This window comes from Polypterus senegalus, chromosome 5 (assembly GCF_016835505.1).
Source record: "Polypterus senegalus isolate Bchr_013 chromosome 5, ASM1683550v1, whole genome shotgun sequence".
In the NCBI taxonomy this organism is placed as follows: domain Eukaryota; kingdom Metazoa; phylum Chordata; class Cladistia; order Polypteriformes; family Polypteridae; genus Polypterus; species Polypterus senegalus.
Genome location: NC_053158.1, coordinates 50,849,359 through 50,877,204, shown reverse-complemented (window position 1 = coordinate 50,877,204; position 27,846 = coordinate 50,849,359). Strand labels below are relative to the sequence as shown.

The 27,846-nt window shown below is 35.9% G+C and overlaps 1 protein-coding gene across 2 annotated transcripts in view; it reads right to left on the bottom strand.

Moving 5' to 3' along the window:
• Positions 1 to 1,379: 1,379 nt before the first annotated feature.
• The window catches only part of prex2 (phosphatidylinositol-3,4,5-trisphosphate-dependent Rac exchange factor 2), a 512,388-nt gene continuing 485,921 nt past the window's right edge, over positions 1,380 to 27,846 (bottom strand). For both annotated transcript variants that reach the window (XM_039754613.1, XM_039754614.1), the window contains exons 38-40: positions 10,561 to 10,663; positions 4,601 to 4,668; positions 1,380 to 2,324 (exon numbers count right to left, since the gene is read on the bottom strand). In XM_039754613.1, coding sequence (XP_039610547.1) covers positions 2,279 to 2,324; positions 4,601 to 4,668; positions 10,561 to 10,663 — 217 coding nt within the window. In that variant the 3' untranslated portion in view covers positions 1,380 to 2,278. The remainder of the gene's footprint in view (positions 2,325 to 4,600; positions 4,669 to 10,560; positions 10,664 to 27,846) is intronic.

Genomic DNA, 27,846 nt, shown 5'->3' with positions numbered 1-27,846 from the left:
TATGTCCTTCCAACTATTATCAAACCTGCTTAATCCAGTTCAGGGATACATCAGCCAGAAACTGCTGAAAAATTAATCTGAAAATAAAACAAAATAATAGACTTAAGTGTTATGCATGACACAAAGTAATGGGATAAGGAACTCACCGACAAAGATGTGAAAAACCTAAATATAAAACATTTATCTTCATTTAATACTTGCATAATTTGAAATATTTTTTATAATGATTACATTTTAATATTAGTTTTAGATAGATAGATAGATAGATAGATAGATAGATAGATTAACAGATTAACATAATCCAGCAGCAGTATACTGATACAAAAAACAATATTAAATTAAATAGTAATAAAAATGCATGTAAAAGCAGACAATAACTTTGAATAATGTTAGTATTTACTCCCCTGGGTGGAATTGAAGAGTCGCATAGTGTGGGGGAGGAACGATCTCCTCAGTCTGTGGCTGAAGCTGCTCCTCTGTCTGGAGATGACACTGTTAAGTGGATGCAGTGGATTCTTCATGATTGACAGGAGTTTGCTTAGTGCCCGTCGCTCTGCCACAGATGTTACTGTCCAACTTTAATGCTACAATAGAGCCTGCCTTCTTAACAAGTTTGTCCAGGCGTGAGGCGTCTTTCATCTTTATGCTGCCACCCCAGCACACCACCGCGTAGAAGAGGGCACTCGCCACAACCGTCTGGTAGAACATCTGCAGCATCTTACTGCAGATATTGAAGGATGCCAACCTTCTCAGAAAGTATAGTCTGCTCTGACCTTTCTTACATAGAGCATCAGTATTGGCAGTCCAGTCCAATTTGTCATCCAGCTGCACTCCCAGATATTTAAAGGTCTGCACCCTCTGCACACAGTCACCTCTGATGATCACAGGGTCCATGAGGGGCCTAGGCCTCCTAAAATCCACCACCAGCTCCTTGGTCTTGCTGGTGTTCAGGTGTAAGTGGTTTGAGTCACACCATTTAACAAAGTCCTAGATTAGCTTCCTGTACTCCTCCTTTAATTATACCATTGAAGAATATAAATAGTAAAAAAACAGAAATTCACTCTGGGGTGCTTATGTAATTAGAACCATTTAATTGCTGTTAAAACAGAATTATCTAGTCAACAATATAAAGTAAAGACACAAAATAATGTAACAGGAAATAATAAATCTACACTTTAAGGCATAAGAATATGTATAATAGTTACACAAAAGAAATAAATTATTTTCTCTTTCCCTGTTAAGTACTGAACTTGTGTTCTTTTATATATATATATGTGTGTGTCTGTATACTGTATGTATAGGTATACAGTATTTATATATATATATATATATATATATATATATATATATATATATATATATATATATATATATATATATATATATAAATTGGCAAAAAAACTCTTTTCGTCTTCTGGTCTTCTGAAATTTAACACAAATTGTTGACTCCTATACTAGACAAAGATAAAAAAAAATATATTCTGCAAGTTTGTATACTTTTTTTTTTTTAAATATAGGGTTCAGTTCTTTTATTTAGATATCTCTGTAGACTATGTAAACGAGCAGTATACATATTTTTAGAGAATAATATTATTGTCATTAAACATACAGCATGTAACTATGTCCTTCCCAAATCTTTGCATTCTATGGCATTAGAAACACGCGAATATTTACATGTTGATATCCCTCAATGGCAAGACCTTCCTATTCTAGCTGCCTTAATATGAACACATATTTTAAAATTTGAGCAATTACTCTTATTATGAGATTTTTTTCACATTAGTTAGCACCAAGAACAGTTATGTAGTAAGATGAAATTACAACAGAGTGTGTATAAAAATAAATATTACAAGAAGTGTAGAAGAGTAACAGCAGCTCAATTTAAGCCTCCCGCCTTGCCAAAAGGGGCCATAAGGCTTGGACTACAATACTATAATCTGGGAGAATACAAGAAAGGTAGTATGTTAGCAAAGGATTAAGAAATGTTTTAAATAAAACAAATCTGAAAACAAAATGTTAAAATGAGATGCATTGTACTGATAAAATCACTGAAAGAAAATTCATGTTTTTACTTAACACTGTCTTCCTATAAACAAACTGAATGAAGTAAAACCCATAAGTCAGGCACACTGGCAACAACAGAAAGTCTACAGGCAGCAATTCCCAGGATTCATCAGTCCAGTGTTCTGGATAAGACTGCTGCTCATTAGGAAGTGCGATAGACATGAACGCTCAAGTCCAAGCTGAAGCAAGAATGCATTTGAGTCTTTGTTTTCCTTCACGAGTCTCCATCAGGAGGTGGTGGCTGGCACAGCTTGTACAATCTGAGCATCAAAGAAAAAAAGCAGAATAGAACAATAATTGTACGATTTATGGTTAATAAATTTGTAACACAGTTTGTATTTGTGCTCTTTAGTACAAAGCCCATTCAGAAAGTATTTGGACCCCTTTTCACATTTTGCTGTGTTGCAGCCTTATGCTAAAATCTATCCATTTTCTAACCTGCATTTCCAGAAAAGGATACACAGAGGCAGCCTGTCCCAGAAATCATCACGTGGAAGATAGGAACAATGACTGGACATGGCGTCAGTCTATCACAAGTTAAACAAATTCATACTCACACATTCACACACTCAGTCCAATAGAGCAATGCCAATTCACCAAACCTGCATGTCTTTGGACTGGTGGGAGGAAACTGGAACACTCAGAAGAAACCCACGCAGACATTATGCTAAATTCAATTAAATATTTTTTTCACTCATCAAGCAAATCTCAATACCTCAGAATGACAGAGAGAAATAAGATTTCAGAAAATTTTGCAAATGTATTAAATTTGACACAAGTATTCAGACCCTTTGCTATGACACTTGAAATCTACTGTAGTTCTGGTGCATCTCATTCTTTTGATCAGTGTTGAGATTTTTGGAGCCCACCCGTGGTCAGTTCAATTGATTGCACATGATTAGAAAAGGCACGCCTGTCTATAGAAGGTTCCACAGCCAACAATGTGAATCAGACCAAACACCAAGCCATGAGGTCAAAGGAACTGCCTGCAGAGTTTATAGACAGGATTGTGTCAAAACATAGATCTAGAGGAGACTAACCAAAAAAAAAAACAAAAAACTTTTGAAGCTTTAAAGGCTCCCAAAACATAGTGGTCTCCATAAGTCTTAAAAGAAAGAAGTCTGGAACAACTATGCCCTTTCCGAAAGCTGGCCATCCAGCCAAGCCAAGCAATCAGGGGACGAGGACCTTGGTAAGAGTTGTGACCAAGTGGCCAATGGTCAATTTGGCTGAGGTCCATGGAACCTATGTGGAGATGGGAGAAATTTCCAGGACAACCATCACTGCAACATTCCACTGACCCGGCTTTTATGGCAGACTAGCTAAATAGAAGTCTGTCCTCAGTTAAAGGCACATGGAAGACCATCTGGAATTTGTAAAAAGTCATCCATAGGACTCTTAGGCTGGCAGAAACAAAAATCTCTAGTCTGATGAAACTAATATTGAACAGTTTGGCCTCAATTCTAAGTGTCAAGTGTGAAGGAAACCAGGCACCGCTCATCACCTTCACAATACCATTCTAACCGTGAAGCATGATGATGGCAGCATCATGCTATAGGGCTGTTTTAGGGTTGAGGAAAAGCTGATAGGAGAAAAATACTGAGATGTTCTTGATGAAAACCTGCTGTGGAGCACTCTAGACCTCAGACTGGGCTAAAGGTTGATCTTCCAGCAGGACAATGAACCTAAACACAAAGCAAATGCAACACAACTCAAGGGACAACTCTGGGATTGTCCTTGTGTGGCCCAGCCAGAGCATGGAGTTTATCTCAATCGAACATCACTACAGAGACCTGAAAACAGCTGTCGACAGAAAGTCTCCATTCAACCTGACAAACCTTGAGAGGCTCTGCAGAGAAGAGTGACAGAAAATCCCCAAATCCAGGTGTGGGAAGCTCGTCACGTCATTGCCAAGAAGACTCCAGGCTGGAATCACTAACAACGGTTCTTCAAACAAGTAAAGGGTCTGAGTGATTGTGTCAATGTGATATTTGGGTTCTATTATTTTTAATACATTTGAAAACATTTCTAAAACCCTGTTCTTGCTTTGTCACTCTGGGCAATTATGTCTTTCTCAATGTGGGAAAAAATGAGTTTAAATGATTTTAGCATAAGGCTGAAACATTAAAAAAAAATGAAACATGTGAAGGGCCTCAATACTTTCTAATTGCACAGATGCCAATGTGTTGTAGGCCTAAAATGCGGGAAGTTGACCAGAAAAAACATGAAATGGCTTGGACTCATACTGTCTGCAGTGAAATAAAAGTCAAAGTAAATTTAAGAATACTTGTGTTTTTTTATTTGCATTACTCAATACCATTCCAACTTTTTCTGATTTGGGGTTGTATAATATAATATAATATAATATAATATAATATAATATAATATAATATAATATAATATAATATAATATAATATGCCTAGTTATAATACAGTACTTAGGTAGAATGAGAATATGTGGTATACTAAGGAATTTAATATTTAAAGCTAGTCAGAGACGACCAAATTATCATTCACATTGAGTAACATTTCTTACCTCGGAGCTGACTGCGGTGTGCGATCCCTCACTCCTAAATTCTTGGCAGAGTTTTGAACTCTTGCACCCTAAGGAAAAGACCAAAACAGATTAGTGGCCTTTTTCTATTAAGTCAAAAGATCTATGAAAAGCAATTTCCTCATTCTTTAACAAATGTTTGCAGGTGTTATGATACATATATTTAAATTTATGTAAACTGTAGAAAGTAACCATATCCACACAATTGTTTAGAGAAAGACAGATACACACCCAAACAGATAAAAATAAGAAATAGCTGTAAAATATGTTGTTATCTTCCTTATGGTGTCCCTAACGAAATGCCCTTTTTAACAGCAGCAAATCAAGTCTCCTTTTCTTGTTTTCTCTTATCCTGTTGACTCATGTATGATTATCCTGGTACAGGTTCTTTTAAAATACCTTTTACCATTAAGACCAGGGCATCCACAACACGAGTAAAATAATAATAAAAAAAGATGTATAATTTCATTCCCTCTGATTCCTAGTCATGTAATCTGACATCCCCAAGGCAATGAGGCCCAGGGTCCGTAGTCATTAAAGTTGACTTGTTCTCTGACTTGAAGATGCGTAGTGTAACACCAGTCTTAGCTTTGCAGGGAAACAAAAATAAGTTTATTGAAATGCACAGTACAATTTATGAAGTGAATAAACAGAGAGCTAGGTTCCCAGGACCTGTAACAATTCAGCTAGAGTGTAATGTTGCAAAAGTTATTATAATATCACATCTCCATATAGAGGTACAGATACATAACACATATGCACTTCAATTGTCTGCATGCTTGACTATGAATATGGAAAAGTATAAACAAGTTATTGGTAGCACCTTATTCATTATCTACAAATACAAAAAAGCATATCTGTTGAAGTGAAATGAATTTGCCTGAGCTGGAAACCTTCCTCATATTTACGTATAGTCGGCAGATACCTGAGTGTAATGCAATTTTCCCGAGTCTGCAGAAATAAGCAACTAATTGCTGCAGCAGCTGCAAGACACTGAACGCAAAGAGCAGGTGCCATGAAGTGCAATATAGGCTTAATTTTTATGCTTACCACTTGATTCCTTGTGTCCTTATCCATTACTTTGCCTGCCTTGTGAAAGCACTGGCTAGCTCTCCTCATTCAATATTTTGCCATTTATTTCCATGGGCACAAAGTAACACTTATTTGGAGGTCTTTCTAATATGGTCAGCAGTGTTCAGATTGTGGAATTATTTTTAAATAAACTTTCATTTCATCTTTCCCCAGTAATTCTGAAAGACTACAGTCTGAATACAATTTCTGAATAAAATCTGTTTTTAAAACATACTTTATTCAGTAGTTTTCAAACATAATTCTACAACAATCATATCTGGTTCTGCACATGATGCCATTATTGCCCTTATGCCCCATCAGTTACTTTAAATGATATCAAATCCTTAAAAGCATTATTAAAACATATTTATTTGGATGAGCCCTTTAATGTTTTATTTCAATCGCCCACATAAGTTAACTTATACAGGAAAACAAAAATGCCTGCATTTTCTTTTCATGACTTACCCCACCTGGTTAAAATGATGGGATCTTACCAATATCAAAAATATAATTTGTCTGAAAATTTTTAAACAGCTGATTCATTTCTAAGAACTGACCAATTACAATATTTGTGCAACTCCACATGAAAAGGAAAACAATGCATAAAGTATCTTATAAACCAATGGCCTAACATTTAAGCACCCGAAACACATAAGTCAACAAACTAGAGATTTCACAGAAATCTGTCACTTGCTGTTTGTGGGTAGCTGATTTGTGACGGTGTGTGATGTGCCTGACTACACTAAAATTTATATGTGCTTAATGTAATAATCTGACTCTGTAACTCACAAGATGCTCTGTGGGGATGAAGATGGGACTTAGAAAGAACTGCCTGAAAGGATGCTTTAACTCCCAGTCTTCACACTTTTGTCTCCAGAACTGCAACTTAAAATGCAGTCCTCACCAGATTTCATTATTACAAAAGCCTGATATGTATAACTGCTACCATCTAATCTTTTATGAATTTAATTGGCTGTATAATAATAATAATCTAAAACATTTTCAAGAACAGTAATCACTGAGCTGAGAGTGATAGGATAGTTCTCGGTTCTTCTGATGGCTCCAGTCTTTTCCACTTGAGTTATCACGCTCAGTGCCTCCTTTTTGGCCTACTTTGTACATTTCTCTCCTTATCTTCCTTGAATTCCACATACATTAAGAAGACTGCGTTGCTGGAGTTTGTAAGTGATTTTCACAGATGCACGAGCATCAGGAGTTTATTAAACTAAGTTTATTTAGTATTTTATATGTTTAAAGTGTAACAAAACTCGCAATTCCTATGGAGAGGAAAGCATGATTTAAGACCTAGAAAAGACAGAGTCTGTCTCAACAGAAGACCTCACACAAAGTGTGCATTCATTTACCCCAAAAAATATGACTGATGGCGCATCAAGAGATGAACTTTCATTGGCAATTAATCTCCACACTCTAGAGGAGACTAAAGGAGTCCACAGGATGGGTGACAAAACACCCCCAGAACAAATACTAGACCAGCTGACCTGAAGAAAGAAAACCTTGGGAGTACCACCTTAGACAACAGAAAGATGAAAAACTACATTATAAATGAATAATACCAATATATGGTATATTGGAGTTTTCTCTTCTTTCAAAATAGAAAACATTCAAATGATATACAGTATGTTCTAAATGACAATGGCATGAACCTTTATGTGATTATATTACATCTAGTAAATTGTTACATGCTCTCAACCTAGGAATTTACTTGGATGGCCTTAAAAAAGGGTTTATGGTCATTTCATTCAGAAAGTAATCACTTCAAAACAGTAGAGGATTTGCAAGTCAAAGGGAAGATCTTATCTTGGCCATATTATTTTACCACCAAAACAACAGAATTGATTTTAACAGACACAAAAAAGAGACCTAACAATCTTTATATTTCAAATGCAATACTCAGTTCATATTACTATAGTGATGTGGTTCTCAAAGTAGCTGCAATTTTTTGCTCCAATTAACTTCTTAAACAAGCAATGTGCTGTTTTTCCCTTTTTTTAATTTTTTAATTTCGACATTTATGATCCACTGCTATACTCAAAATGTGACCACAATTTAACGGTCAGTTGACTAGCAGCTGAGCATCCAAACATTCAACCATCAAAAAATGGTCAGAATCAAAGACCACTGTACAGTTTATATCAGTAAAATGAAGGCAGAGCACAACATTTTATCATCATTATTAACTTTGGATTAAACTACATCAAATAAGGACCAATATTTGGGCAAGCTGCTTATATTGGTTTAGTAGCCAATATATTTACTTCTAACAAAATATAAAATATCAATAATCCATTTTTAGTGTTATTCTTTTTTTTATAGATCCATTAATTAAAATTTAGCAAAGTGATTCATTTTAGAATGTTTTCTTTATTTTTGGAATATAAGAGAGAATATATGAGAGAAAACTAAATGAGGTGGATCAGAAATGTTACAGATAATAGTTGTTCTGCAAAACTTCTGTATTCTATCCAATATATTCTGTGTTTTAATATACCGTCATTGCTAGTCTCTGGCAATACAACAGTTATCCATTAAATGTTCTTGAACATTGAAACGATTAATTTATGCTGGAGAACAAAATATTGCTTAAATGTGAATATACAGGCAGCTAATTAATTTAAATCATTTTAATCATTAGTTTTCCTACTAAAAATATTTACTTTAATGTATTTTACAGATGTTTTTACAGTAGATACTAACTAGATATTCCTAATTCTTGAAATATACTTACAAATATGAATTAATATTTTACTTACAATGTGTAGAACTTTTAATACAGTATGATATGCATAGATAAATAATAAACAGAGTACAAAGTCTTAATATTCATATATTAACATATTAATATTTTAATATATGTGAATTTCCCCTTGGGATTAATAAAGTATATCTATCTATCTATCTATCTATCTATCTATCTATCTATCTATTCCTTTTGCACATAACTGTTGAATACTTATCAAAAATTATATTTTGCAGTGCAGTGCTTTTGATCATTAGAACGGCTGAACTTGTTAAATATTTGTTAGTCATAGTGGAAGTTTTTTGCATGACCTTGTGCCAGTTCATTTGTCTGTTTCTTGTGTGCTTTTGGTCACTTTTACTACAACTACTGCAACAGATGAAGATTTTGTTTCTACCTGTGCGACACATTACTCATTAGATTGTCACAGTTACAAAATGAAGAAAAAAAAAACTTTTTATATAAACTCCAGTCTGTTTCTCCTCTTGTTTCATTTTTCACTTTCTGATGGATATTGATGTTGCAAGCTTCACTTTCTATAAAAGGGTTACTGACTTTAAAGCAGAGCAAACAGTCAATTTCACTGACACAACAATAGTTCTGTATTCTTGAACTGACATGGGCTGGCTCAGAACTCAGGAGAAAATTATTTTAGCACTATGAAAACTTTTGACTTCAGCACAACAATTCCGTGCAAGTCTCTAAGCATGAAAACTTGAAATCTATTTCTGAAATTGCCAACAGTTCAAATAAAAGGTACAAAAAAATGAAGCCATTTTAAGGAATTTTATTAATTTGGAGCAGAGGCCTAGTGCTTTGTGTAAGCCCTGCTTCTGTACATACTACTTGTATCTATAAATCTGCCTCTGCCTTAAAACCTTACACTTACATACCCAAAACAGTGACTGTTCATTTACGAGTGCAAGAAGAAATGTGTTTGCTTTACTAAGAAAGGACCTGCTTTAACAGTGTCTGTATATTTAGGTAGAATACACACGTCAACCTGCCTTCCCATCATTCAGTGACTTCAAAAAGTATGTTAACAGTTAGGAAGAGATTTGCTAGATTTGGACAACTGCAATTGTAGGAGGTGTAATGAAATTACAGCTGCAGATTACATTACTCTTTTCAGAGAGCTGCAGGGCATATAGAGAGAGGAAGAGGCAGAGAGTCATATTTAGCATTGTTTCTGAGATCTCTAGATTAAGTGACCAAAACAGCTTCAATCATTCACATGCCTAGAGGGCCACATGTGTCAGGTTTATATTAGTCGAACCGGATTCCCCACTGTGGTTCTACATGCTACTGAATCATGGAATATACTTAGTTTTTCACACATGGTTTTTAAATATTAGCTTATGTTTTTAAGAATAAATAATGACAAAGTGAAACCTATTATGTGCTGTCTGTTTAAATTCAAATTCAAGTTAATTATTGTCATGTTTATTTTTTTTTTTTTTTGTCTTGCATGTCCCCCACAGACTAGTGAAAGAACAATACCAAAGCAGACTAAGAATATGGACAGTGAACACAACAAATATTAAAAGCAAAAAAGTTAATACAGTTGAGAGTCTAAGTGGCTGCTAAGTATTTTGTCAGTATATTGGAGTGCTGTTAGTGCTTTTCAACTAATTTTCAAACGTTTTCATTTGGGACATATTGATGATAAGATATTTTTCATTTACATACTGATGTATAACACTTTAGAATCTGAAACATGCATGTTTAGCCAAAATGCACAGGGTGTATCCTATTACTTCTGTGCAATAAAACCATTTTATGTGGGCAACTTTATAAAAACACTCAAATTATTTACGACACAACAGGCAAAAGAAACAGGGTGTTGAATGCCGAACTCTATTTTATTATTATTCATACATGTTCTATGCTAAAATATCTAATTCAACAGAAACACAATGTAACCATAATGCCATAAATTTTTGCAAGGAAGATTCCCTACCTGAACTCAGCATTTTACTGAGACTTTATTCTTATTATTACTATAGTACATTCTCAAGTGTACTTAATCCAATTCAATCTTGGACAGGGATCAAGTTAATTACCAGCCATTATTATTATTATTATTATTATTATTATTATTATTATCTCTTACCTGTTTCCGCATTACATCAGTGGCCTGCATGATGCACCGTGGTGGAAGCCCATGACTTCTGGCAAGGAGAATCGCCTGCTCCAAAGTGACGCTTAGGGTACAGCTTCAAATAAGAGCAGGAATAATAAGTAATGTATATAGCAATAATAAAGTAAAGAGCAATGAAATATTTCAAAAGTACATGCATATACTCTTAAGAAAATTCTAACATCAATCTCCTGAGTTTCATAAATATCTCATCTGGGAAGAATTACATCCATTTAGTATGTAAGTATTGATTTTTTGCTCAGAAAGGTTAACATAAAAATCAATTTTTACAACAGTGACGGTTAGGAAAATGCATTCAAATTAGTTGACATCACTACAAACAAATAGCAAAAAAATCTCTCCCAAAAAAAACACAAAAATATAAAAGATGTGTGCTGTAGTGCCACATTAATCTTCTGTTCCAGGAATATTTATAACATTTGTACTTTATTTATCAAACAAGAGTGCAGGTCAAAAAGGAAATGCAGGTTATAATGGTGCTCCAAATATTTTAAAGTATCAACTGAACCAACCTTTAAGTAGTACAGAAATAATCTGAGCAGAAACAGAGGCCAAGTGATCGAAATTCTGTTTATGTTCTGATGACTTGTACAGAACACATTAGCTTTAAAGTGCATCCTCTGCAGGTACTCATTGTGAAAAGAGCTACACAGATTAAAGATCACTTGCTTGCCTGATTGATTTCTCAGAATTTAATGGAACTTAATTTTTTTTTCCCTTAAACTTAGCAAAGGGTGGCTTAAAATTGTTTAAAGTATGAGTCTGTTTAATGTCTTGAGCAGCCAATGAAGACCCCTTTGCCAAAATGACATATATGTTTTCAGACTCACTTAATTAAATGCATGGTCTAGGGAAATGAGGCTAGACACCACAGTACTTGGACATGAGGTGGGAAACAACCCCAGAGAGGGCAGCTCACTTTGCAGGACACCCACACCCACACACATGCATACCGGAGTCAATTTAGAGTTGGCAGTAACTCTAGTCTGCACATTTTTGATGATGAGGGAGAATACTGGAGGAAAATCCACACAGACAGAGTATTTGCAAACACAACATAGACTAGAAGAATCAAACCCTGCATGAACACATGAAGCCTTTATGTCACCTGTACTGTTAATTATTTAATAAGTTTTTTTTTTCTGAGGGAGTATCCACTGCAGTTACTATCAACAACAATAAGACTTACAGTTGGGGAAGGAAACCTGTTTGACATGAGGACTGAAGAGTGGGCAGATACAAGATGTGTGCACAGCAGCGAGTGAGAAGAGGCCTTCTTCAATTTCCCCACAATCGTGTCAAATTTATGCCAAACACCTCTATCTAGTGATATAGTTGCACCACTTCCGTGGTTAACATCAGCCTTGACTTTCCGCAGTGTTATGACTGACATAAATTATAGCAGTGTTGAAACAATTAGGACTAAACGGACATATTAGTTTTATGCATGTAAACTACAAGAAAAAGTAAGAATGGGTTTGACTGCACGGTTCCCATATTTAGAGTAATTGTGTTTAGGACAGACTTAAGCTTGACATAAATTAATTACTATTTACTCGATAACTGTGTTTGGGACACAAACTGACATAATCACTCATCAATATCAATAAAATATATTATCTTCCTCAATATTTTTGCAGATCATTTTGGTTTCTTTAATTCCTTTGAAGCTGTGCTCAAATTGCACTTTTTTGGACTGCCTTCTACACAGTACATACATATGTTTACACCACTAAAGCTTATTAAACTGATTTCTTTTCAGTTTTTGCAACACTTTGGGAGAGCTTTTACTCTTCCATTCATTTAATGATATGTTAGTTTTTACTTTTCTTGCTTTCATTTTTGAATTATTTTTGGTTACAATATCTAGTTAACTGAGCTGGTAGGATCTGAATCAGCAGGAGAACAAGTTGGAGTTGCAGCGTGGTTCACACAAGCCACTGATGTGAAGGTGTTTACACTACGGTGTGTGCAACTGTGCTGGCATTACAATAACATGTATTTGGCATCGGTTTTTGCCATAAAGAGCAATTATCAGGAGAGTAAAAGAGAAAAATATAGAGTTCAAATTTACAAGAAGAAATAACTCCACTCAAGGTAAAGTTGAAACAGTAAGTTAATCAGTAATGGTGATTACACAGACTGTTTCTCTGATTTAAGATTGATGGGTTCACAATTTGCCAATGCTTTTATATGGTTATCTGCTAAATTTAAAGTGTGTACAGCACACCCTATTTTTTTATCAAAAATACAACTTTTCTGATAGGTTTCTTTGAGGAATAAGGGTACAAAATTTCAATGAATCAATTGAATTGATTGATATGGACAGACAGGGAGACAGACATGACAATAATAGTAGGTGATTTTTGCATTTTAAGCACACACACTTAATAATTGACATACTTTGCCTTCGCAAATAAAGAGGAAGAACTGAACATTTCTGCTCAGTGTATGGGCTATTCTTAACGCTGCCATGCTCTTCATCTTACTTCATCAACATTTTCACATTCTTTGCAAATAACAAATATCAAATAAAGAATTCACATACCCAGCTGTTATTTTCATGTATTTGTATTGTACCACGTTATTTTGGACAGCGGACCTTACAGTTCAGGACATGGATTGTTTTTATGTGATAACATGAAATTAAATGCTTTGCAAGCTTATTCATATACTGTATAGGTTTTTAATCACTTGTCTATGTTATCTTTTAAAATTGAAGATCCCATTCCTTCTTCATGGTTTTACTTTACTGGGTACCAATAAATTATTCCTTGATTTCATTTAAAATACCATATTTGTTTGGTAACATTGCTACTCAGATCGTATTATCTTCAAGATGAAAGCTCCTAGAACAGTGATGGCGAACCTTTGAGAGACCGAGTGCCCAAACTGCAGCCCAAACCAACTTATTTATTGCAAAGTGCCAACATGGCAATTTAACCTGAATACTGAGGTTTTAGTTTAGAAAAAAAAACACATACATTAACATCTTTTGTCTTAAAAGAAAAACACAATAACAGCTTTCAATGATACAAACAACTTTTTATTGTGGCATGCTTTTGAACAACTAATGTGATTTTTGCTGTTGTATACATGCTGATAATTTGTCTAACCTTGGTTCATACTTTGTAAGTTTGAGAGCAACACATGCAGCACTCAGGTCATCTGTTAGTCTGATATGATTCAAAGGTGAAAACAGCTGCTCACAAGGAAACAAAGTAAGGAAAGCAATCCCAAGGGATTTCATTGACTTAAAATTACCTGGCAGAAATTTCCACACTTTAAGGATTTCATTTTCAGAACTGAACTGTGCTGTCCTTTGTCATCCCTGCTATCTTCTCAAGTGTTTCACACAGGTCTTCCCCATTAACCTTCATTCCTGTTCTCTCTATCTTTTTTCCGCTTTCCATCCGCCTCGCACTTCTATTATATATTATGGGGACGTGGCTCAGGTCTGGTGGTTAGCAGCTCCCGGCAACAATTACAGATACGGACGACTCCTCACCTGTGCACTTAAGAGAGGACTACCTGCATCATGAAGCTCCCAGGAACCACTCTTGCAGCACTACCATGCCTCTCTCTAAGCCGCAAGTGTGGCGATTATCTATTAAAACTGACCTTTTCAATTTTGAGCTGTGAACCCACTATACCACATTCACTCCAACCTAGCTTCTCTCCAACCCCACCATTGCAATCACCATCGCCACAGACTCAACAGGCTGCCATCCGCGCTGCACCCTCACGCCGCATGTGAGCCACCCGCCTTACCCCAGACAGGAGAGGGAGGAAGTGCTCCCATTGGGCTGCTGGGCAGAGGGGTGGGTGATGTGAGAAATGTCCTCAGGCGTGCGTGGAGAGGAGGAAGGGAGCAGCCCGGCCCTGCGTCCTTCTGGCTTTCTAGTGTAAAAGGCACTATATAGCGCCCGACCCGGCACAGACCACGCAGAGGCAACGTGTACAAAACACACAGGCTTTTATTTTTCTTCAGCTGTGTGACACGTCTTCCCCGTGCCACACAGCCCAAACACAGTCTCAAAGCACCAAACAAAACTCACTTCTCCACCTTCTCTTCCACCACTCCTCCGCAAGCTTAGTCCTCCTCCTCCTCCCAACCCTGGCTCTCCGAGTGGTGGTGGCTGGGGCCTTTTATAGCCCACCCGGAAGCATTCCAGGTGATTAACCACCTGGTCCTAATTGAACTTCCGGGTGGGGCTGAAAGCTCGTCCAGCCGGGCTGTGGGAAGCAGGCAGCTCCCCCTAGCGGCCATGCCGGGCCCCAACCAAGCTGTGGAGGACTCCATCTCCCATGGAGCCCTGCGGGCGGTTGGGGAATCACCGTCGGCCAGGGAGGCTGCCACCAAGCGTCCCGGGGGAGGTATTGGGCTGCCCATGGCGACTCCCCCGGAACAGAAGAAGCAGGGGCGTCCCTGCCGGGCATGGGACCCGGCTGTCCGTCACACTAGTAACAAACTCTGTGCTGGGGCGACGGCACACATGCCCACAGAGAGGGCTCTGAGTGCCCACTCTGGCACATGTGCCCAGGTTCGTCACCACTGTCCTAAAACAACTCACCCTTTGGCTCTGGTACATCCAAAACATATTTTTAATTTTATTCATTTGGAGCTGATTTCAGCCTATACTATAAATATTTAGACATCATCTAAAGGGGTTTGAGAGACAGTTCCAAGACCGATTTCATCTGTTTGATGAAATACACAATTAGGACAAGCAAGATCATTTCTGATATAACCTACAGCTGTTTTAAGGTTACTTTTTTTAAACCACCTTCTATCTCTGTTTTTTTGTCTTCTTATAGCTCAACCCTCATAGTAATGGGTGGGTGTGATTGGATGGTTGCATTTGCAGTTGTGGAATTCTAATGGTTTAGGAATTTTATGCTTCTTATACTTCTTAAATTGACAAGTTGAGCATTACTTTTCCTTAATATTATCCACATTTACTTGTTATTTTTAAAATCATCATAATAAAAATATAATCACAATATATTAATAAATATAAATTATAAAGAATCTCAAAAACATGGAAAAGAAGAGAAAGATTAATTAGGATCTAAAAAGATCTAGTATATTTGTATATTTGTAATGCACCAAAGCATTCTCAAACATGCCTAAATCTAATTCGGGGTCAAAATCTACCCTGGCAGCTGGCACTGGGAACAGCAGGATCCAACGTTGGATTTTATGTTTCTGTTATTCACATTGTTAATTATACTGTAAATATCATTATTTAGGAAAACATTTATATTATCACCCTGTAAAGCAAATTTTAAAACAATATTTTAGTGAAATGATTACGCCAATAAAACACATCAAATGCTTGTCAATATTTATTTCATAGTTTGGATGGACCTATGTAAATCATAGTTCAATTTTGGCCATTTAAGTTTCGGCTAAACTCATTATCACATTTTTTTGCACTGCTGTAACAGTTACCTCTGTATGTGAGCTTTTGTCATAATGAGAAGGTTTTCAATTAAGATGTGGATTTGTACTTTGTGACCTGCTAAGGATAACTGGGTTAGACATAGAATAGATTTATATCTGCTAATTCTGTAAATAAAAAAGCAATTTAAAAAAAGTATTCATGTCAATACAAGCTGTCTAGTCTCTGTACAGTTTTGTTTACAATGTTTTTAGTTTAAATCTTAAGAATAAACTACTGCTGCAGCATTGTTTTGTTTTGTAACATTTATTTACTACATATTGCAATGGGTATTTCTGCTGTGGTAGCAATGCTGTCACTTTAAAGAGTGACAAGACTGACTGTGGGATATAACAGCACCCTGGTGCTCACTAAGATTAATGACTAAATGAAACACACCCTCTATATTTTTGCTCTTCTTATGGAAAAAAACGAATCAGCAAATTATGTTGTACTTACTTTATTGCTTGTGTATGTATAAATTCGTACATGTTCACCTGTGCAGAAAAACATTATTTACTGTCTGTGCATTATATTCAAGAGGCAACTGCTTTGTCAAGCATTCTAATGCCATTTCTGCTATTTCAGTCCTATGCCTGGGGACTGAGAACCCTGTCAGCAAATTTAAACTTTGCTGTGGTAATACGCTTGGCTTTATTAAGTTAAAAGCTGTAGTAAGAATTAGCTTCCATATTAATATTTATTTTTCATTTACCAAAAAAAGTAACAATTTAAAAATTTCTTTCTTCATGCTTGTGATTTTAGTTCCAGGGTATGGGTTCAAATTCCAGCTTGCTCACTGTTATTGAAGTGGTCTAGATAGGGGGTCTGATATAAGAGTGAGGTTTGCGTGTGTATATGTGTGAGTCCCTGTGATGAACTTGCTCCTCTTCTATAGTTGGTCCCTCCTTTTTCCCTGGAATAAGCTCTGCTTTTCCACAATCGTGAAATAGAATAAGCAGCTTCAAAAACAGGACTGATATGTATTTTTTTTTCTTAAACTCAGATACTAAAAACTATTAGATATCAGTTGTGGAGAGTTTTTATATTACCACATTTTTTTTCTTTTTATACCAATTTATTTTATTGGGTATACCTAAAAAGGTTTGATCATGGATAAATAGGATACATTTTTATTTAAACAAATGTATTTCTTGTCTGGGTTCAAATCCCAAACCCAAACATCATCTTCAAAGACATGTATGTTAGATTAACTGGATACTCTGAGCTTTTCCTGTCAGACTAAGTGTTGATGTGTGCGTAAAGTGTGAATGGGCCTTGCTAAACACTGGCTGTCATGGGTTGGTTTTTGCCTAGAATCTAATTGGACCTGACCCTTATTACCCTGAAATGAACTGAATGGGTTTGAGAATGTTGCTTATTTTTCCTCCATCCATCTTATCAATATATTTTCTGACATGTTTGATGACTCTATGAAACAATAATAACTTTAATTTATTTACAGTAATACTGTATATTATATCACCAGTGTTGATTGCCACAATGGATCCTCTGCTCTTTACAAGGCTAATTTAGATGGCTCCCTATCCTTAAAAGGAACTGTCGCCATTGCCATATTAGATAGAATTCTGTTTGTGACATTGCAGGTTTGTTTTAATAGGTACCCTGCCAAAGGCTGTGAAGCTGCTCATTTGCATGATGGCACGCCAGCTCATTTTTGTACAGTAGAGGACTCATCTTTGGCTGATGCAACTTGTCATCACTGTTACATAGTCTTCCCTTCGAAGTCACTGTCTGCAGCGACCATTTCAGACTTCTTGATTATTGATTCTTTATTGATTAGGTGGTTTGGGATTAATTTCTGCTGCTGTTGTCCTTTTGTCAGCAGCTGCACAACTGCAGAGTTCTTGATCTTTCCAGTATTTGGTGGAGCAGCAGGGAAAGTTGAGCACTCTATTGTCTAATGGCACTGCAAGGATGTTGAGGGTTACATTGTCATGAAGTGCTTTAGAGGTATTAAACACTGCACTTCTCGGCGATGATCTGTCGATTATAAGTATATTGTTGCTCTCTAAAGCCTCTTTGATCAACCTCATTCTTTGAAAGCACAGTTTTTTCTCGGACCCTGATTCACATGGCTTACCTAGGGTCAGTGACAACTCAATGTACCAAATTACACTGACAACTGTGCACCCTGGCCATTTGTCCCAACATGTTCAGGCAATCCACTCTGGATGAACTTAATGATTTAGTAAAAAATCAAGACCTTACCCAAAATGCTGCACATCTCGATAAAACATAAAAACATATTACATTCAGACACAACTTTCTGTTGGTACTGGAATAGAAAAGCTTGCTGCATATTTAAAGAAAGATGGATCCTTAATTTACTGCACTGAAGAAATTGTGCAGACACTTCACAGAGACTACAATGGAGATGAATGGAGACTATTTATATACTCATCTAAAAGAGGCCTAAAAGAAGTGCTTCTTCATAACAGCAGTAAACAAACATGAATGCCTGTTGATCATTCTGTACTTTTAAAAGGAACTTACGAGAACTTTGAAAATCTTTTTGAGAAAATCAATGAGCGCTGTTGGCTCATATGTGAGGATCTGAAAGTTCTCTGTGTCTTACTGGATCAGCAGCCATGTCACACCCGATTCACTTTTTATTCTCAGTGAGTGGACAACAGAGCCAAGAATTTACATTGGGTCCAGATGGAAAGGCCAAAATTTAAAAAAAAAACAAAAACCTACAGCTTAATGGCAACAACATTCCTGACTTGGGGGATCCAGATAAAGTTCTGCTATCACCGTTTCATATTAAGATAGGATTAATAATGCAATTTGTCAATTTCCTATCAAAAGATAAAGCCTGTTTTATGTATTTGTGCAGAATGTTTCTGGATTTGTTGAAGGCTAAATTGAGAAAGGGCATTTTTGTTGGACCTGGTATTAGAAAACTGATTTCTGATGCAGGGTGGCACAGTGGCACAGTGGTAGCGCTGCTGCCTTGTAGTTAGGAGACCTGGGTTCGCTTCCCGGGTCATCCCTGCGTTGTGTTTGGATGTTCTCCTCGTATCTTTGTGGGTTTCCTCCCACAGTCCAAAGACATGCAGGTTAGGTGAATTGCCAATTCTAAATTGTCCCTAGTGTGTGCGCCCTGTGGTGGGCTGGCATTCTGCCCGGGGTTTGTTTCCTGCCTTGCGCTCTGTGTTGGCTGGGATTGGCAGACCCCCGTGACCCTGTAGTTAGGATATAGCGGGTTGGATAATGAATGGATGGATGGATTTCTGATGCAGAATTTGATGTAATGAACAACCTACAACACACTGGTTATAATTCAAAGAAGTCATTTCTAAGTTTTCAAATAATAATAAAGATCCAAATTATAAAGAATGTGTGAAAAATGTATTAGTAAAGAATCGGATTCCAACATAAGCCTCAAAGTTCACTTTTTGGATTCACATTTGGAATTTTTCTGTAAAAGTCTTGGAGGGGTGACTGTAGAGCAGGGAGAAAGATTCCATCAGGGTATCAAGGACATGGAAAGAACATAGCAGAGACATTGGGATGTCAGTCTAATAGCAGACTACTGCCGGATGATCCATAGAGACGCACCAGAAAAAGTGTACAAACAACAGGCCACCAAAGTTTTGGATAAAAGAAACTAAGAAATGGGGAAAACTGGAGAAGTTACATGCAAACCAATGAATACATATTGCTGTTTTCTTCACATACAGTATATATTTAATTTTAGATTGACTAAACATTTTCATGTTAAATTGATTTAGAACATTAAGCAGGTAACTTGTTAAATTTGAATTGCATTTTTAAATGTTTGTTCTTAAATGTGATGTGATGAAAACATTCTATTATAGTTTTCATTGTGACCATGAATGCAAATAAAAAGATCTATTCACAATAAAGCGATTTTCTATGAGTTTGATTTTGCAGACTTGTGTTATCTGTCATAGTGCAATAGGCCAGCAGTTCATCACAGCACGCAATCATGCACTCGTCTCATTTTGATTAGGTTAGAATTGCCCGTCAGCCTAACCCTTGTTCTGTCATACTCAAGTAAAGGGTTTGCACATTTTATTAATTTTAATTATAAATTACATTTTAAACTATCACAAACCACTTTACAGAGTAATCACCATTCCCATATGAATTGACACATGTAATGTAATTACCATATTTTAAGAGGCAATACAATTAATGTAAGCTATATCTAATGAGCTGTATATTACGAAAATAAAGACAGACAATAAAAAAAACTCATTAGTATGCAAGAATTGATTAGCTGTGCTAAGTAAGCAACTTTGAAACAGAAATTGATGCTGCACTGATCCACAAACATAAGCTGACCTCAATCTTCATAGATTGTTTCATTCACCCAGGACTGCAGAGGAGCATTTCGTGTCTGAAACAAGGCGTGGAGATACTTGGAAACCTTAAATAATCAATGAATGCCACGAGTGACCCGTTTCCCTCTAAATCTATATAAATAAAACTGTAAGCTGTTAGCATATCTGTCTGTCTGTTCGCCATTCACACAAAAACAGCTGTACTGATTTTCATGAAAATTACTATGTGTACTACCATTGGTCCAGTTAAAATATTGGATATATGGTGTATCGGGAAGAACAGTCCAATGTTGAGCTACAGGGACTATAATTCCTATCAAGTAGCAAGAGTGCACTAGGGCTGATGGGAGGACACCATTATCAGAACATTCGAAATTTTATACCAGCTAAAGTCGGATCTCATCCAAGACTGCAGATACAGTTATTTGTTCACAATGAATTTGGATAACAATCTATTGTGTCTATTTCGATTACAGCTTTTGTGTAAGAGTAAGACTTTTTGTCTTATTGTGAGTTGTATTTAGCTATGTAGAATTTTAAAAGTTTATTTTCATCTAGACCATTTTCTGAGAAATACACAGGTCCCAAAAAGAAACAAGGACAATGGTTGGTCAAATGTGCAGATAGGAATTTTCTTTTACTGCGAACATGTGACTATTGCTCTGATATTAATTATATTTGACACATGAATTTTCGTCCCAGTAAAACCTTATATTTTTGAAAAAAACAATGCTATCATACACCTGCATATTGTCACTAAGTGTGATACAGTGAAGGAGAATGAAATGTGATTTTTAGCACATCCTGAGCTGTTGTTCAGAATATGGAAGAAAGCGTCTATAATTTTTACTGTTTCTTTATGGTAGACATTTATTTGAGTCCATTTTATGAAGAGGCAGTTATAATTTAAGGATGTGATGCCAATACATTGTTGTGATTAATAGCAATTTTTAAATTAACACCGAATTAATCAACTTTGAATAATTTTATTAAGATTATCGAATACTGCCACTGGTACTGTCTTCTGTTTGTCAACCACAATCTCCCTGACCCTCTATACTATAGATGCTTTCTGCAGTTCATGGATTCAATTATTCGGCAAGCCATCCTAGGATTAAACATTTATTTGTGAAACCACTGTAAACTAGAAAAGTAGTGTTCATGGTTCCATCACAGCAAGGAATTAGCACAATTATGGAATCCAATCATGCACAAAAAGAACACAGAGAACAAATAATCCTTGTTTTCTTACATTAAACCATTACACAAATATACCTGGGCAATACCAGGTTTTTTGGCTAATCGATTATAATTCCAAAGTTAAAACAGAAAAACTGACTTTGTAACTTAGGCAATGAAAATAAATGAATAAATGAACTGCACTTACTAAATAACTCATTATGTAAACCTGAGGTCAAACATCGTCACACATTGTTAATGCACATGCTGCTAGTCTTCAGTCTTCTCTTTTCACATTTGAATTTCAGGGAATACAACACACACCATATTTTAGAAAAAAGCAAAGTATTTGACTTGCAAATATAAACTAAAATTAAGTCATTCCTTCAAAAATGTATATTTCTGTTAATTAACAAAATGTATTCTGATGGCCTAAACGGTTTGGCAATAATCAAGGACAACTGCCTTCCATGGTCAATTTCATTATAAACAAGTGGTGAAAATACAAGACAATGACTGATTTCAAAATCAGAACTGGAGTTTAAGAAATAGGATTTACTGGGGGATTCGCATTTGATCACTGGATTATCAAAAATGCTGCATAATTAACAGCAGCTTCACTGTACTATGTTCTATGTTAAAACATGGACCACTATATTTAAATTTAACACAGTAAATGTATATTCACTTTTCCTTTGTTCTGGAGTCTGCACTCTTACTTTAAGCTCATTTAATCCATAAGTAAACTGCCAGACATGAACTGTTCTGGTTGTATAGTCGAGTCAGCTGGCACATGTTGAACAGAACAAACTGGGACGACAAACAACAAGATGTACAGACAATTAAGGAATGCTGAAGCAGAATTATAAAATATATATTATACAAAGCCGAACTACACACCAAAAATTAGAACAATAAAAACTAACAGATGTCCTGCATTGATTATACAGGGGAATATGAAAATATTTTATGAAGAAATTATATCTAACATGGCTCCAGTGAAAATAGTAACAATAAGAAGTTCAATATATATTAAAGGAATAAGAGAAAAGACAAAGAGTAGGTGAAGTGATTTTATAACAGCAGTGGGGAAAATAAAATATGCAGAGAAGCAAACCTTAGCTTATATTTTTCTGAGGTTTTCACCTGTGACGACGACAGTAGCATTTCATAGTATCTACAGGTAATAAAGATGAAGTACTACTAGGACTAAAATGACTGAAAGTAAATACATCTCTGGGCTGGATGACATGTAACAGAGAGTCCAAGCTGCTGATTACAAATTTAAATGTGTCTTTTTCACAAATATTAAGTACCACAGAGAAGCCTTAAAGACTGTAGAATTTGTGAGTCTCAGAAAATGTTTCATGTTTTACAGGCCTGCTTTTTTCTTTTATAATATCTGGTACTGCAAAGTGTTCTCTGGTACCAAATTAGAACAGATTTTAACAAGAACATCTAAAGGACTAAAGTGGGTATGTGGATAATACAGTATGTATTTATATTTGGGTAGGTAGTAAAAGTGTTCTTACTACTTTACATTTGACTTTGCTGAGTGTGCTGAAAGTTTATTATATCTTATAAATGTAATAATAATATTGTTTGATTTAATGGAAAAAAGATGGTACAAAACAGCTGTCAAACTTGAAAAAGGCAGCATATTGGAAGGAGTAAAAAAACCAACAAAACGAACAGAGTTGATAAGCATTAGGACAAAAGCAAAAAAAATATTATTCAACATCATTTAAAATCAAATACATTTCTCATTTATGTGATATTTACGTTAGAGTCAGTATTATGCTGATTTTATCTTTTTTTTTTTTTAATCAATTCCTGACAGGATTTAAAAACAACGTGTTTATGTGCAGTGTAATGGCACAGTTAAGGCTAATATTTTCATGCACTCACTTTCTGATAATGCAATTCTAATTAAAGACTTGGTGTTATGCACAAGGAAAGGTGTTGTCAACATGATTTACTGTGCTTGTGGGAAAGCTTAGGTGGGAAAATCGAATAATTAAAATAAAGCACTGGTGCACTTGATATATAAAAGTAAAAACCATGGTAAAGACTGGGATATAATTAACGGAAAAACAATAAATAAAAAAAACTTGCATTTTTAAGTATGAACATGTTTTTATGCTTGACTGTTACTGATTTCAGACTGTTGTTGGGTGATGCTGTAATCTGAGCCAAACAACTTGGATTGTGGAGCTTTGGCCACATAGTGATAGAAGGTGCAGCCTCATAGCTGTGGTATATGTAGCCTCGTAAGGAAGCCTGGTTTTGGCATGGATCTTAAATCTGCTCTTATATTTACACCGTTTATTTGGTCAAGGACTAGTGATTCAAACCACTGCCTTAAATTAAGTGGCCCAGGTAATATGTTTTATACATTTGCTATTGTAATGGGTTTTATCTAGCATGCCTAATAAATTGACCTGTTCAGGATGCCAGCCCGTAAAGGTGCTAACTTTACTAACTGTATAAAAACTTGACATGTTTTCTGAGCTAAACTTGTGGCCCTCAACATGATGTTGAATGAGTCTTACTTGTGGTGAAATACATCACAACCTCAACTCTGTAATAGCCTGCCACTGAGCCATCCTCAAATGGTTTACTTGCAGAGGTTCCCAACCTGTTACAGCTCAGGATGCCCATATGCCATCATAAAAAAGTCTGTGGTCCATACAAGGACCAGACCATTCAAACTATTCTGAAAGAAGCTAATAATTACTTCAGTATTAATGAACACAGATCATCTAAGAAAAAAACACATGTCCACGGAAGGAAATAATTCACAAAAACTGACTTCTTGATTTTGATATCTCACACATTTAACGGACTGAACATTTTTCAGAAATGCAGTGGGGTAGGTTGCTGTAAATGTCCACAATAATCATCACAAAATTGATAAAATATGAGTAGATATTAACTGAATCATATCATATTCAGCATGTAGATTTTCCAATGAAAAATAAATGCATGAGTACTCAGTGACAGGGCTGGAATTGTTTAACAGAGATGAAATAATGGATGTTGAGTTTTAGAGAGGAAATAAAAATGTTAAGAATTTTAAGTGTGTTAAATTCTTGCCCACATAAGTGGTGCTCAATTAAGGGACTGGCAACAACAACATTTAATATAAGATAAAATAAATAAGCATATAGTGGCTGAAAGGCAGATTCCTGTCGGAAAATGCTCTCCTGCTGTTTGAGGACCGATTGTCAGTCACCCACTGCTGCCACTAGTGGGCCACCAAAAGCCAATGTGTAAAACCCCAGCGGACCAGCAGTGGCAGCCGCTAGCAAACCCCTATTTTGCCTGCTGGACCTTTGCTATCAGGCTCATACATTTGGGGAGAACTTGTGTTTTGCCTGCTGCAAAAGAGATGGTCAGTGTCATGTTAGAAGAGAAGACCTGCTAGCAAAATAGTATCGTGTGTTAAATTATCTTTTTCTCTTTGGTCTGCTAAACCTAACTATCCCATTTTTTAACTGCCCCCAAAGTTCTGCCAGTTAGAATGCAAGCAGTGCTTCAGATCTTTGTGGCCTACTGCCTACAATCAGGTGAAAGTAACTGACAGCAAATGTTAATCTGTAGGAAACGGATCAAATAAGTACATTTTTAAATAAAACCTGCAATAAATCAACGTAAGATAACTGCAAAATAAATGATGAAATGGTATTTCATAATAATTACTTTTATTTAATTATATGTTTTTTCACAATTTAATGACTCATTTATATATACTTCATGATTGCCATTGTATTTTGCCACAATTGGCATTCCGCAGAAACAACTGTTCTAGAACCTTTCAATAAAATAACAGAATTTAAAAGATGTGGAGGGCTCTTGAAATCTTGTGCAGAGCAGCAGGACTCATAGAGTGAAAGTCAATGGTTGTCTGTCTGACATGCTGTAATAATCCACAAGGTCCCCTCGGGGCTGTGTTCTTGAACCTCTTTTAAATATCCTCTATACAAATGGTTGTCACAGTAAATTTGAAAACTTGTCCATCTTCCATCTGAAGTAGTGTGGTGCTGAGGTTTTACCCGTTGTATGGCTGTACTCGGGTCCTAATCTGGGATCCTGAGTTGGTTTGCCATGTGGTTGGTGCGGCAATGTGCTGTATCAGCGATCCCTCCTAGTCTCTCTCGCTCTCTCTAAGTGATTGTTAGCCTGCTAAATGAGAATGAACTGGTCCAGTGGCAGATTATTTTGTTAACTGGTGTGATGAGTCTTTTCTACTTCTAAACATTACAAAAAGTAATGAAGTTATAACTGATTTCTGAAGAAGCAACATTCACCCAAACGAAACAAAGACCAGGTAGTAGAGATTGTAGACAGTTGCACATATCTGGGAAAAATTGACTTTTTAAAGAACAGAAACCATCTGCAAAAAGGGACATCAGTGCCTAAAGAATCGGAGTCCTTCCATTAGGTCACTCTTTTATAAATCTTGGATTGCGTCGGTCATTACTTATATTCTGCTGGCCTGGTTTGGAAATCTTAATTTCAAAAACAAAAGAAGAATAATTCAGATTTTAAAATGGACTAGTTAAACAACAAGGTTCAATCTCATCGACCCATCTAACAACCAAGTCTTAAAGAAAGCAGAATGCATTCTGTCAGACAGGACTCATCCACTACATTCACAATTTCAGTTCAGGTTCAAGTTTCCCAGGAAGAAAAGCAACAGGTTCATACTCTTTCATTTCAACTGCTATTAATCTTCTAAATAAGTTAAATTTTTAATAAACACCCCAGGCTTTAAATTATAGGATAAACAGGTAGGATTTGTATTAATCCTCAATCTTGTCTACATGTTGGTTTAATTTTAATGTTTAATATGTTTGGTGTGTTTCACCATAAGTATTATATTCACTGTTTTATTTATTTGGGACAATAAAAATGAATTAAAATGAACTGAACTGGATTGGGAGTGTGACCAAGTGATGAAAAATTACTATGCCAAGAGGGTAAACCTGTTTTATAAGCAATGCACATTCTGAAACCCTTAAACCCAAAAGGATAGTAAAAGGTTAAAAAAATGCATAATTTTGAAAATGATAGATTACATATTGTAAATTATTCTGAAAAGGTCTCATTGTGAGAAAACTAGTTTTCTCTGTTTAATATAAAAAACAGCAAAAAAACTGCCTTTCAAACAATAACAGCACATTACTAGAAAAAAAGAAAGAAAGAAAAAGCCTAATATTACATTTAAAATGCACCTTATAGTTGTGTCAAGTATTAAATTAGCTTGCTTCTCATCTGTTCTGTTTTAAACTTCACACATTTCTACAAGAAAGCTGATATTCTATGACTCTGTCATTGCGCTTCAAAGTCTATAACTGACAGATAAGTAGTATTAAGACTATTCTTGGTAAGGCGGCCTGTGTGCTGCTGCTTGGGGCTCACCAGAACAATCAATCTCTCAGGTGGTGCTGAAATGTTTTTCTCCAGTACATAATAATCCATTTTCCACTGAAATGGCATACTGCTGGATTTGTGGTGAAAAATGAATCAAATGTATTCCCTGCATCAGGATTTTCCCCTGTTTCTCTCCCTGCATATATAACAGTCTCTGAAGTGAATTTCCTTTCACAATCATTTTTGAAAGGCCTGCTTACTTCATTCCGCACTGCCTTTGATCATTGAGATGTTCATTGTGCCCTTCAAGGGCTTTCTATTCCTAATCCTGAAAGTGCAGATGAGATTTGCCAGTGTTGGGTCCTGGCCATGCCATGACATTAAAGGCAGAAGAATGTATTATGTTGTATAAAATAAAGTAAATAATATTTTTAAATGCACAGAGTACATGTCCTGCTTTTAAAATGGTTAACAACAACAGCACATATCCAACACATTTAATAAACCAGTTAAGGGAGTGCTCTGACCTTTATGGGACCACAGGCAGCCAGGCTTTATTGATCTTGGGGATTCTGCAGTTGATGAAATAGTCCCTATCCTTACCTCAGACTGATTATATTGTTATTTATTTATTTATTTTAGCCTTCTATGCAGGAGTGTAATGTTGATTCAGGGCTAACCAAAGACAATGAAGGTCAAATGTCTGCTATGAATGCGAACTAATTGTTATCTACAGTGTGCAAACACAGGAATCAATTACAAAATGGCCCAGCAATTAGGGCTTCAGAGAGCAATTACAGGAGCTAATCTTTGTAATGCACTCCTGAATCTAAGCAAACTGCCTGTGTTCACTCTATCACCCTGTGCTGTCAATGTCTGTATGTTAATTCTGTTGGTGTTTCAAG